This window comes from Daphnia magna, linkage group LG1 (assembly GCF_020631705.1).
Source record: "Daphnia magna isolate NIES linkage group LG1, ASM2063170v1.1, whole genome shotgun sequence".
Classification (NCBI taxonomy): Eukaryota; Metazoa; Arthropoda; class Branchiopoda; order Diplostraca; family Daphniidae; genus Daphnia; species Daphnia magna.
In genome coordinates this window covers 3,403,441-3,417,795 of record NC_059182.1, presented here as the reverse complement: position 1 = coordinate 3,417,795, position 14,355 = coordinate 3,403,441, and the positions used below count along the sequence as shown (strand labels likewise).

At 45.8% G+C, this 14,355-nt stretch overlaps 1 protein-coding gene across 1 annotated transcript; it reads left to right on the top strand.

Moving 5' to 3' along the window:
- The first annotated feature begins 243 nt into the window (after window positions 1–243).
- On the top strand, window positions 244–13,510 carry LOC116930353. The gene is given in 4 exon segments (XM_032937757.2): window positions 244–990; window positions 992–6,100; window positions 6,102–6,572; window positions 6,574–13,510. Coding segments are annotated over 4 exon segments (13,065 nt in total). The 3' UTR covers window positions 13,312–13,510.
- Window positions 13,511–14,355: the final 845 nt, after the last annotated feature.

Sequence of the window (14,355 nt, the reverse complement as noted above, 5' to 3'; positions counted from 1 at the left end):
GGTTTTCCCAACAACTGCGTCTCAATGTGTAGGATGGCTAAAGTAAAAAGGGTTTCCAAATTTCACTTCATTTTATCAAGTTGATAACTATGTGCTTCACGCTTCTTAGCTGAGCTCTTCAACCTGAACTGAATAACAAAAGAGTGAGGTAAGGCTAGCATTTACACTTTCTTTAACAATCAAAATGAAAAAAGGTTTTTTTCTTTTCACTTACTTCAAGATAATGGACTAAGATGACAAGTCATGATGCCTCTTGAATTTCAATCGATTTCTGAAGTTGGGCCCTTGCTGCTCGGTGGTCAATTCAGTGGCCACGTCGACGATGTTTTTGTCCAAGATTCGAAAGATAACAATCCATTCAATGGGAGGATCTACCTCCGACACGGTGCCAATCTGGTTGCCTTTAACGTGTCGTATATTAACAAATCAAGCAATTGGAATCAACTGTGGAATCATCAATTCTTTAAAGATGCTCAACGAACATCCTACCCTTTGCGATCCTACCCATGGCTGATTACTAACACGATGCTTGATGACGGCAGCGATGGGATCGTCCTACGTAATGAGGATGGAATTGGTTTCTATCGTTTCGATCCAAATAAACCAGCCGCAAAACTACAAGGCCTTTCACGTGACACCAGCTTCCGTGATCTTTACGGATGGGGACAAATCCATCAGTCCGTTGTCCTCATTGGCCGATTCTACCGCAACACCCAGCTGGTCGGAGTCATGAGCCGGATAAACAACGAGGCCGGTCCAATTGTTCAATTTTACGCAGCTGCCAAAGACCGACTTGAATCTCGCAAGCCGCATCCCCTTCTCCCATTGCAAAAAAGCATAGCTTTGACTGTTGTCTCCAAAATGTCCAAGGCAACCGACTTTTACATGGCAGACATCCAACGCAACGGACAGGACAACATCATCTTGCGGAAAGAAACTCAGCTAGAGATGTATCAGTTTGACGAAAAGTACGAACTTCAACAAGTGGCCAAAAGTATCACTGGTGGACAGTTCCGCCGGATTAAATGAACGATTTTTCTTCGTCAACCTGACCGGCCGACCTTTTCGTGACATAATCCATTTTACTCAAAATGGATTGTTTGTCTACCAACAAAACACTCCCAATGTGACAGAAATTCCTATCAAGGACTACAGTCTCATTCACTACCACGCCGCTTTTTCTGAAGCGAATGGATGGATGCAAGAGTACGATCAATCCATCCGTCTGGTTGATACGAATGGTGATGGTCAAGATGACTTGCTCTTCACCGGCCCAAAAGGACTGACAGTACTTGAATTCGATGCGAATGAATTCTTCTGGAGAACTCTGTTAAATCCTTCATCTTTGATTGACGTTACTCAACGTTTCGCTATCGTTGTCGGTGCTACTAAAGCCGTCAAGGTCCAAGGTGGAAACAAAGAGTCATTTTTGCTGACGGTGGATGAGGAAAGAAAACTTTATTTGAACCGACTTTCGGTTAGATATCCAACTGAATTACCTGAAGATTCGGGCGATATCCAAACTATTATTCCCACTGTTATTCCAGTTACGCATCGTCATTCAACTGTAGAAATTCCAGTGCAGGTGAAACGTGTAATTCCAGTTGCTGAGAGACCGATACTCAGATGGACAGAACAGCACGCTGAGCCAATGTCCTTAACGGATACAGTTGACCCGGTAAACGGTGCAATCCATTTTGAGCTACCCATTTTCAAATCAACCAGGTTTTACGATGCTGTTCTTCCTCATTCAATTTCACTTTCGTATGACAGCCAACGTTCGATGGTTTCTAATGTCGTTGGATTAGGCTGGACCCTGTCTCTGCCGGACAATTACATTTCTGTTGATGATAGAAATAGTATCTTCATCGAGGACTGGGCATTTTACTTGACGGTGGACGGCGTTTTCTTTCGGCTTACAACAATTTCGAGCGCAGAAGATGTACTTTTCTTTCGGGAACCTACACTCAAGTGCGATGTTGAATTCCATCAAAAAGAACAACGCTGGTCAATTCAAACTGAAACGGAAACATTTACCTACGGATCCCGAGGAACGGTGCAAGCTATTCGCTGGAACCTTCACTGGCCCCATTGGCGAGGATTGGGCCACGATGTAAAATCGCTTCAAAGAGTTCCAGTCGCCTGGTATTTGATCCAACGGCGGGTGAAAGCAACAGGAAGAATAATTACCTATCATTACGATATCGATACCATAGAAGAAAACAATACCCGTTTAAATTATCGCTGGACAGGGGCCATCCGGTTGAAAAAGATCGAATCATCGGCCACCATCACATTCGATTACGCACGGAAACAGCAAAGTGAATATCCATCATTTGATCATCTTCAAACTAATCAGAGTAGCTTAGTGCTTTTTCCGGTACCGTTGAGAGAGTCGCATTACCTGACGGGTTGCCAAATAACAGCAGAAGACTACAGGCAGAGGCTGGAATTCGTATATCAAACAGACAAGAAAAGTCGTCGATTATTAAAAGCCATTGAGCAGCCAATAAATGCAGACGTCCGAGAATCCATATTCCGATTCAAATACCACGCCGAAAATTCGGAAGCTGCTGATGTGATACTGAATGAAATCCAATTGCCAAAGGGATTAAAAGTACATTTTCAGCACAGCAAAATTGAGACTGTTGTTCTGCCGGATCCTTACCCATCTGTATCACATCCGGTTGATGAACAACCGGCCATTGCTTACAGTCAACAGTACGCGGTTATGGCTTTCCGACAGCGACAATTACCCGACAAGATTCAGCTTAAGATTCTCGGCACAGATTCCTTTGAAACGGTGGCGGAACTAACAGCTTTGCCAGCAACCAAGGAAAACCAAGTCCTTTCCTACGACGTACGCGCTTACGCAGATTTCTGCCTTCTCCTCCTAAAAACAAATCAAAAACACAAAATGTGTTTATTTAGTCGAAGCGTCCACGATGGGATACCAAAATGGAACAAGGATCCTACTTGCTTTCTGTTCGATCACGGTGCTCTGATGCGATCCAGTGAAGCCGGAGTCGTTCTACTTGAAGAAAGATCAGACGTCATCAGAATATTAGATTTAAACAAAAGTCTCTCCAAATGGAACGAGCACCAATTAAAGTTACCATTCAGCCACGTTGTTCAGCTTGAAATGTTCAACCACATGGTGGTCGGCTATGACGACCGGCAACTTTTCATCATCCATCCACAAAGGTCTACTGGGCAATGGCAGCTTCGCAATATTGAACAATTGGATGGCCTATTTAATAGCGGATCGTCCATTGTAAAAAAATTTCGTTTACCATCGGACGCGGAGAAAATATTAATCAAAACCCTTAAAGAAGACGTACTGCAATTGTCTAGCAACATGATCGCCATTACTTCGCTACATCTCAACGAGGATCAGCAGCTCCTTTCGAAAATGCGTCTTTATCTGCTGGATGCTCACTTTGACGTGGTGCGTCGACGAGAATTCACCGTCCGGGGAGAACGAATTCTAGAGCTGAGGCACCGTGTCGAACACGAAGGAACCGGATACCAATTGGCTTATCAGGTAACCGATGGGGGTTTCTTCCGCCTAAGAATCGTTAACGTATCTGGTAAATTGGTTGAAGAAACGCTTTCAAAGATTGAAAAAGAAACGAATAGAAATTTCAACATGCTGGAAACCGAATGGAAGAAAAACGTCACTCATTGGAGGGAGAGAGATTTCAAAAGTTACGACAAGGTAAACCTGGACCAGTTTGACGAATGGAAAAAGATGGCGACCGGCCAGAAAGCCAACAATCCGAAAGAGCAGACGAAAGGTAAACAGCCAACATGTGATGACGTCTCATACGCACCTTGTAACCGCTATTGTCACGAGATGGAAGCACTGTCTAAAAATAAAAGGGCAAAGTTGGATGATGCAACACGGATTAAAAAGAATTGGGACGAATGTTATGCCGCAAACTGGAAAAAGCAATGGGAAAGAAACATAACGATTGCAGGTGAACAGAACATCTACCAGCCTATGGGAGAACAAAAAAACAAGATCACACAGCTGAAGATTGAGTGGATGAATAAAGGCATCGACATTAGCAGTGGTGAAAAAGAATCGCAAGACATATTGGCCAGTCTCAATGCGAATAAGGAGTTTCAAAACATATTCGACAATTTTTTTGTAGTTAACTGGTCACTCCATCGAGTGCTGATGACTCCGCAAGGGCTACAGACGGGAAACGGAACATTAATTCAAATGATGGGTGACGACTGGATCCTGCAAGATGAAGGCAACCAAACGAATGTCAAAGAAAACGTACCATTTTCCATCAGTCTTGGTAATTCGTTCGTCTTGGAAGAAATGGCAGTCAATCATCAATCACGTATACGCAACTGGACGCTGTATGGGCAGGATACCGTTGTACCTAATCGGAAGATTGGGCCACCGCTACATCAGTTACAAATCAGTCCACCGGATAAAATCATTAATCGCTATCCAATTTATTTGGCTTACCAAACACCAAACAACAACACAATAGTTGTCTCCTTTGATGATGACGGAAAGGTGTTGGGAAGTGTCCACACTTTTGCCAACGAACAGCTGATGACTGAAAGCAGCTCATACGAAAGGCTGGCGACATTGGCGAGTCTTACAGAGAAATCACACCCGGAGAAGATGCAGTTTTCGACTCGATCCTTGCGTTCCATCAATGACAACGTTGTAGAGAAGAAGAATGCTGTTAAACGAATAAAAATGAGCAACAGTGACGTCAGCATGCAGCGTTTTATCGGCTATGAATGGGACACTAGTGGCAAAGGTCACGTTACTGTTACCGTCATTCCTGGTAACGATAGAAAATTGGCCGGTTGGATAAGACAAACGTGGACGTACGGCGAAAAAGCTTCTGGTGGATGGACTCGAACTGCATCAGAAATGTTTGACGCTGGCGGACACTCGGTGCAAAAAACGAAGGGAACTGAGGAAAATTCTGCTAATCCACAGACGAGCGACAGCATCTTGTGGGATGCCACCAAGCAAAGAATCATTAGCGATTTCTCACCTTTCAACATACGCGACCAGATGGTTTCGTATTACGGATTTGAACGGTACGAGGTCAACAACTCAAGTTCACCAACCCGCTGGCGATTCGCGCAATCCGACGTGGTGGACGGGGGATTCTCTCTGACTGGCAGCAGCCACTTGCGACTGAAAGCCAATAATAAACAGTCGACACTGGAAGGTATTTTTATTCCGACTGAGCAGAATATGAATTACTTTGCTTCTTGCTGGATCCGACCATCTGATGGAGTTCATTCCTTGGCCAGCACAATTGAGACTCATCAAATCACAAATTGTTTCAAGGCCATTGTCAGCGCTAATGAAACCGAGGTGGTAGGCTTGCTGGGCAGGATTATGCGTAAGGCAGGTGATTGGCTCTACGTAGAAGTTGTCATTAATTTTGACATAATCAGGCGACTTTACGACGAGAGTCTCAATTCTCTAAAAGAAGACAAGGTGAAACAAGGGAAGACAATACCTCAATTTGCCATTAAGTTGAGAGTTGAAGCCGAGTTAGAAGACGGGCGGCCAGCTGATCTGGATGTGGATCACATCCGATTCACTCCAACGACACACGACTTTAAGGCGACCGTCTACGATCTGGAAAACGAACTGCCTGTCTCGATAATTGGCTCCAGTGGTTCCATTAGCCGAACTGTCTATTACCGCGGCCGGGAAATGGCTGTGATAGAAGATGTCACTGCACTCGACGGACGACATCGGTTGGAGCAAGTTGCAACTTCCAGTTTCACCGGCCATTTATTGCCGACACCGAAAGGTTTACCTTCTCAGTTTACCAAACAGCCACCATGTCGCATCGTTTTCTATCCGGAAAATGGCGGATTGTATGAAACTTTCGACACTTACGCATGGCGCAGTCGCTGGATTATTCCACAGTCTGAATCACGAAACGCGACGTGGACTGTCGCTCCCGGCCGTTTGAGGCACAGCCACCGGCAAACTCATCATCTCGTCAGTGCCGATCCTTCGGTCCTTTTTGGAACAGATTCATCTTCGGCAGCCATCCGCTGCTATTTTTCGCTGATCTCTTCTGACGCTCGCATAACCTTGGAAATTGCCTATGGGACAAGTTCGACTGTCCCGAAAATCCACCGAAACGTTTAGCACATTGACTTTCATGGAAACGCACGACGAAAAATCAACCATTTTGACCAACTTACCCAACAACGGTGAATTGATCGTGTTGACGGAAGGCAGACGATTGTTCATTTGGATCGACAGCGTCCTCCTCATGGACGACGTTGTTCCCACGAAAAGCGCGTGGTCGTCGTTGATTTTCGAGGCTGAAGGCGACAGTTTGATCGAAGATTGCATCTTCATGGGAAATCCACGAATGGAGATGGAATATCTCAACGAATGGGGAGAAATGATGCAAACCATCCAGTTGGAAACGGATACATCGGTTCTGGTTTCTCATAGCCTTTACGACGCGCTAGGTCGGCCAGCCATCAAAACCAAACTAACGAGAATCACGTCGGATGGCCAAAAGCCGTTGCTGACTTACTACTCAGATTTCGTCCGCGGGCCCGATTGATCCATCCAATCCGCTCTCAGTTTGGAAGAGCCATCGACTTCGAGGTGAAGTGGATCGTTTGAATGCTCTCGACAGAGGCGTTCCTTACTTTCGCGTAGAATACGACATCAATCCGCTAAATGAGAAGGTCATCGAAGGGTTGCCGGGCCCAGCATTCACCGTCAACGGCCCATTCGCTAAGAAAACGCGGACGTTGTACAACCCCAAAGACAACAAAATCGACGTCGTAGATAACCATTTCCCAACAAGTCTAGGATTCCGGCACAAGGTCGAAGAATTGGCAAACGGAACAAAAAAAGTGGCCGTCCTGGATGAAAAGGAAAACAGAATTGCTTTATACGTTTACGTTCCAGGCTATGATCATTTGTTAAGTACTTACGAATACGATTCCAAGAAACGGCTCATCAAAATGCTTCCGCCCATTTACCACTTCCACGCCAATACATTGATGAAAGCCGGTCCGTTGTCGCCGACGACACGGACAAAAGCAAACAGCCAGCACCTATCGACGGATGAGATCCGATGGCAGCAAATATTCGGAACTTTCATGAGCTATGACGACGAAACTGACCGTCTCATCAGCAAAACAACACCTGATACAGGTACATTCAATTATTATTATAATAGAGCCGGGCAGGTCCGTCTGGAGGTCCATTCAAGAACCGAAGAAACTGACAAGATCGACAGCGTCGTGTTTTACGAGTACGATGTCGACGGTGGAACTGTTACCCGCACCGGATATCTGGAACAAATGCCTATGTCGCGGGAAAAATTCCGCAAATCATTAGCTGAAGGAACACTGATGAATGCCAAATCTTACCAGTTCATCGACAGAGCAGACAAGGAGCAACGTCATTACGATCCCTCTCTGTCGAGGGATGAACGTAACGCAACGTTCGTGACGAAAAACTCAAATTACGGCATTGTGGAAGAAATGCGCTGGGACAGCCAAGATCGTCTAGTAGAATTGAAACAAATTGTACCTGACGGGCATCATACCGACTGGCAAATCCGCAAAACATATTATCCGCACAGCAACCGACTACGATCCATCGAATATCCAGCAACAAATGTGGGACCTATTCAATTAAAACATCATTACAATAAACTTGGCCAGCTGATTGAATTGACTTTAGACGGCCGAAAAGACGCTGTCGTTCGCTTCACCTACCACGGAAGTGGCCAGTTGGCCAGCCAGTCCTTCCAACCCGGAAGCCAAAGTGAATACAACCGGACGTTTCATTACAATTCGCCCGGCTTTCTAGAGCGAATTTGCGATCCTTACTTAACGGAATCGATATCCTACACGGAAGACGGATACGGGCAGAGCGGATACGGTGATGGAATAGTCATGAAAACGAAGTTTGATGCTACGTGGTCACCTAACGCTGATTGGAGGTGGTTTCAAATTGCAGATGGTTCGAAATTAGGGTTGACGTCGGATTCATCCGCCCAGCTTTGCTTCAACGCCCTTGAACGTAACGGGTACATTACCAAGACTGGCCGGCCGCTCAAAGATTACTACTACCCTTTCAGTGCTGACGGGCAGGGCAAAAATTGGATGCCTTTAGTCTGCGGAGGACGAAACGGCCAACAACTAGCCAAAATCTTGGCCCAAAAGCGGATGCCCAAAATCTACGGCCACCGTTACGCTTACGGTCATCACCACGAACTCGTCAAAGCAAAATATTTCAGCGAAACGACTGAAAAGATTGCCATTCCATTTCAGCCGGATTCTCTAGCTAACCAAAGTGCCCTTACCAAACAACAGTCGAGAGACATTTGGAAGAAATTGGATAACGATGGATTCATACTAACCGATGAACGCAACTCGGACTGGTTGACGGCAATTGCCAATCCTGCAAAATCTTTGCTGCGAAGTGCCGATTTGAATTCTGGTCTCAAGTCGGTTGCAACTGTTCTGGATGACGTGACACTTTACCAGGACCACATGGAAAAATTGATCCTCAACCATATTGGACAAGGCAGAAATAAATTCATGAATTTCGAAGAGTTTCACAAAATGTTTCTTCAATGGAAAGGTATGCAAGATGGATTACCATTGGCCAATGAGGAACGTTTCAAGCAGGTGGTTGGAAAAGTCCATAAATGGCTCGGCAAAACAAAAGACAACTCCGCTTGGTTAGATCCAAAGTTGACCGCCATTTTCCGTCCATCCCACTATTCTTCATTTCTAACCGATTTCATCCGCATCCTGTGCCAACGTTTCACCAACGGGTTGGGTCAACATCCGTTCGACGTAGCTTCGTACGAAATCGATGCCAATGGAAACCACCGGAAATTTTACACGGGTTTTCATCGCTACGAGTTTTCTTACGATGACAAAAGGACCAACCAAATTCGCTCCGTCAGAATCGACGAGCCCGGCCAGCTAAAAACAGAAAATGAAATGATTCACGACAGTCAGGGCAACGTCATTCAAGCTCTTCACAAGGGCATCCAGCGGATAGAATACAATACCGCGTCGAAACGCACCACGGCCATCCATTTAACGGATGGCCGAATAGTTCGCTTTGCCTACGACGGCCACGGAGAAAGGACACTGAAGCAAGTATTGGCAAAGGACGGACAGATCATTGCTGAAGTGCATTACTTGCGAGATGAAGACGGACGAGTCCTGTTCGACCAACGTACGACATACTCTGCAGTGATGGCGTTGCTTCCCGAGCTAAGAGACGCCGAATCAATGGCAGTGACCACTGCTTACATTTACGGCCCTCGCGGACTCGTTGGTTTCTTACGTGACGGCGTCTTGCACAGCGTATGGTCCGATCACTCCGGTTCAATTCGGCTTGTCCTGAGAGACGGCCAAGTCGTTTCCGCTTACGATTATCTTCCGTACGGACAACTGATGCGCGTCTACGGAAGCGATCCGGCTGCCGCAATTGCCTATCGCTACACTGGGAAAGAATGGGACGAAGAGACGGGTCTTTACAATTATCACGCACGACTCTACGACCCGGATATTGGCCGTTTCTATCAACCGGATCCCCGCGCACAATATTTCAGCCCGTACAAATACGTGGGCAATTCGCCACTTTCGCTAGTAGATCCGGACGGAGAATTCGGCTTTCTGCTGGCATTTTTCATAGGTGTTTTTGCGGTAGGCGGTGCTTATCTGGGCGGAGCGGCTGCCAATGACAACTGGAATCCAGCCAAATGGAATTACAGAAGTGGTGCAACTTGGCTGGGCATCATAGGTGGTGGAATCGCTGGTGGCTTCACACCTATTACTGCTCCCGCAGCTGTTGCCGCCATAGGACTTCCGGCAACCTTTGCAGCCGCTACTGCAACGGCTTACGTCTCCGCAGCTGCGGCTAATGGCGAATGGGATCCAACCAAGTGGGACTTTGACAGGCCGGGAACGTATAACGCTATTTTCCAGGGAGCCAGTACTGCCTTCGACATCATTAAGGGAGCCAGCATAGCCAATCAATTCGCCAACAAGATTGGAAGGTCGGTCAAGTCGTTGATTCTAACTAGAACATACGGCACCGCTGCGGGAACCAGAATAGCCCATCAATTCGCCAACAAGATTGGAATGTTGGCCAAGTCGTTGATTCTAACTGGAACATACGGCACCGCTGCAAGCATGGCTTACAGTCAAGGCGTATTGGCCAATGACGGGCAATTGAATCCATTCAAATGGGATTTTAGTAACCCTGCCACTTTGAGCGCTATGCTCGATGGCATAAATATTGGAATCGACTTGCCCACCGATTTGGCTCAAATAAGCCAAGGAATTTACAAACTGGCCAAAAAGAGTCCGAAACAATTGGATGCCATTCTTTCTATGTTAAGTCATTTAGATCGGAAGCAATTAATACCTTTATTTGCGAAAGCAGCAAAAGGTCCTCTAGGAAAAGCAGCTGCTGGGGCCCTGACCGCGTATCTCATGAACAGTTTGAGGAACGGAAATTTCGATCCCAGCGGATGGGACGGCTCTTCGTTTTCCACTTACGAAGGATTCTTCAACGGCCTGAATTTGGGAGTGAGCGCTCGCAACATGTTGAAAGCGGGATGGAAACGAGTTGGCGGTAAACTTGGAAAAAAAAGCGGCCAAAAAATCAAATTAACAGGAGCAAACAAAAATTCAGCCATTAAAAACGCACTTGACAGTATCCGCCCAGGCCAGATTCGGAAATGGATGAAAACTAATTTGTTAGAACTTGAGAAATTACCTAAATTAAAGCTGGCCAACGATGGATTGAGTCTCCAATTCTCGTCCAAGCATTTAGACGGTAAAATGAAGTTGAAGCTGGCTGAAAATCAAATTACATCGAATCGATTAGCAGAAATCGAGGCACCTACGAATCAAATAAGAAAAAGGCGGAGTGAAGTATTCACCGACAGGGAGATCGGGTCAATGGGTTGTGGGATGAAACGGGTCCGTCGCCGTAAACGAGGCAATAATTATTCAACACCATGCAAGACACGCCTTCCTGATCCTGTAGCGCAGACGAAATTAAATGATGACCCTATTGCTTTCCTGAAAGAAACGCCAATCAGCACCTCCTTGATAGTGGACCCGACCTTTTCAGGTGAACGGATTCAGCTAGCGAACGGAGACAAGTCTCAATTCCAGTTGGTGCAAGCCTCGGATAGCCCAGGTTATCACTTGAGGGTTGGATCGCCGTCTTCTAACGATGCGATGGCCGTTGAAGGCTATTGGTTGACCACGAGGGAGAAAATCCACGTCAACCCTCTGGGAGAGACACGGTTCATCTTCACTCCAGAACTACAGGGATGTTCCATCTACGTCAAGTACGATTACAACAACATGGGAATTAAAGGAAAACATGAGCCCCAAATGACAGTCTACCATCATTTCCGCAAACATCCAGAAGTAATTTCCATGAAAGATGGTCAATTCGTTACGAATCAAGGAACTCAGATCCCTGAACTGACAGGCGCCAGACAGTTGTTTGACGCCAACGGAAACGTTTTAAACCTAGATAAAGGTGAAATCGCACCGACAGAAAATATTTACCGTAAGGATGCCGGCGGCGAGCTGAAATTAGTTATGGAAAAAACCGTTCAAGAAAACCGCAAACTTAAACAGATCGAGGACGATTTGGCGTCAGAATACGACATTGCAATACGTTACGAGGATTACCTGGGACTGCCAAGCAATTACCAATATGCAATGGTGGATAAAGGTTTGGGCGTTACGGTTTCCACGCCTATTCTTTTCAGAGATACTGTTGACAACCAATGGTATTTTGCCTCGCAAAAGATCTGGTACCAAGAATGGAACCCTAATATCAAACCCAATTTCGAAAATTTCAAGATCTATCCTGAATTGCACGAGGAAAACTACGTTGACTTCCGTAATCTAGCAGGTGAGAAGCTTAACTTTGGCGAATACTTTTCGCAATGGAGAAACAATCTGAAAACAAATGGCGTTTTCATCAGACCGCTAAACTCAATCCCGCGATCACAATCTGAAGCCGATTCGCTTGGCCAGAGGACATTTCCAACCCGAAAAGATTTCAAAGACTACGTGCAGTCTGTGAAGGCAGACATCGTTGGCAATGGTAAGCCAGCATCGAATACATGGCAGGATCAGATTGAGAAGCGAGTAGATGTTCGCGATTTAGATGGTGTCCGTAACGGACGCTCCCGTCGTTCGCCCCTGACGGAAACAAGAAATATAACTTACACATGTCAAAGGGAACTAGATGGCATTAATCATAACGAAATCCAGTCATTTTTTGATTCAGCGCAATATGCAACTTCCAGCGCATCTCGTCCTCGCAGTTGGGTCAACTTATTATCACTTTCTGCTGGTCGCCAAATCATCAAATCCATCACTTCGATCGACTACATCTTCGAATTCCTTACGACAAAAACACTCGATTCGACCGAAAACGAATATCAAAATCAACACGCGATTGATTTATCATCGAAATTAGACTCGGATAAAACCGATTATCGCGACGTAACGATAGGCAATTGCGTTACCTTTTCCGAGGATGCAGCCGTCGTTTGTTACGGACTTGACGGACAAACGCTGTTGTTTGCCCAGTCAGCCGATCGTTCTCTTCCGCTGGAACATGCTGAAGACACGTTCCGTCAATGCCGACCAATCGAGTGGAACGGCAAACCATCTGTGACATGTCGCGGTGAGAAAACCACCTTCATCCACACCCCATACGAAAGGATTTCAGCAGCTGTCCACTTGTTCAACGCCGTTGATGGTTGGTTACTATTGGCTTACGCAGCTCCAGGATTTTATAGGGAAGTCGGCAAATTTTTCAGCCACGTCAAAAACGTTTGGGCCGGATCAGCCAGAGTCATTATCCCTATTAGCAAAGAATGTAAGGAATCGTGGCAGAAACAGATGCGACAATTGGACCAACTTGTTGCCAAATGTGAGATTGATCACGTGAAATGGGCGCTGCCGCTGATTGAAGAAACTCGGCAGCAAATCGAATCGTTGATGGATAAAACAAAAGTTGAGACAACGGACGATGCGAGAGCAGTGAAGACGATGACTGAAAGGCTAACGGCACTCGTAGAAGACGTTGGTGAACTGGTGGAATGTGGCGCTGAAGATGAAGTGTTTTACGATTGCCTTGAAGAATGCCCAGCTGCTGAAGAGCCTACGTTCAATAAAAGTAATAACAGCGCTGAATCAATTTCAGCTGGGTTGCATCATATCACGCATTATTTCAAAGTTTTGGCTAAAAATCCAGTATGACAAATTAATTTTTTAAAATCTGGAGATGGGGGGTTAGACAATTAAAAAACATTGCATGCGTTGAATTAGAAAAACAACCAATGGGTATCTAGTTCAGGGTTTAAGGCACCCACAACTTTACTACGTTTTACTCTGTACTTTGTCAGGGTTTACTAAAAACAAAGTGGTTAACGGCAAAATAAAGACTTTAAAAACGAAATGAAAATCTTTTTCGATTCAACTGATCTTCAAAATCCATAGCCACTGCAATCACCAAATGAACCATCAAGGCATCAACCTTGCTGCATACGAGTTTCAAGTTCCGTCCTCCTGGTGGTGAAATCCTGAACTATCTTATCCGATCATCGAACATCTTTTCCCCAATTAAGGGACAACCTGCTCTCCTCTGGCGGCGTACATGTGAACTTACCAAACATTATCGTCATATGAAGACTGCGTTTCCTTTAATAAGGAGCGGACCGCTCCCCGTCAGGTCATCAGCGGGTTCTGGGTGAGAACGGCCTGTCTGCTTTATAAGATAAACTGACAGACCGCTCTCATGCAGTTTCAATGATCCAATGATCCCGGCCAACTCGTCCAGACGCCGGCTGTAGGAATAGCTGCCTCTCTCTGTTCCTACAAGAAGAGCAAGGATAAGGAACCAATGTAACGAGAGGAAGGTAGGAAAAAGTGAGAAAGAGATCAAAGAACTACGAGATGGAAGTAGGAAGAAAGTCGGTTTGGGAGTGCCCATCCCCCGCTAATAAAGTAAGTTTGATGCTAATCCCGGTTGCAGTCCCGGCAGTTTCGAAATTACCTACTCGCGAGTAGTAATCACGGAACGGTTAGGACTGTACGAAGGTTCGCGTAAATAGTCAGATGGGACTTTCTTCTGCTAAGAATTGGTCAAGGAAACCGAACTTGCCCAGTTTACTTCCATCAGGGCAGGGTCACAGGGCATCGGTAAGCGGGTTGGCAAGCAGTCGACTTAGGTAAAACGTGAGTGATTCGACGGGGGAAAATCGCGAACGCTTCCACGGGCAGGTGTGGCCAGCGTGTTAATTA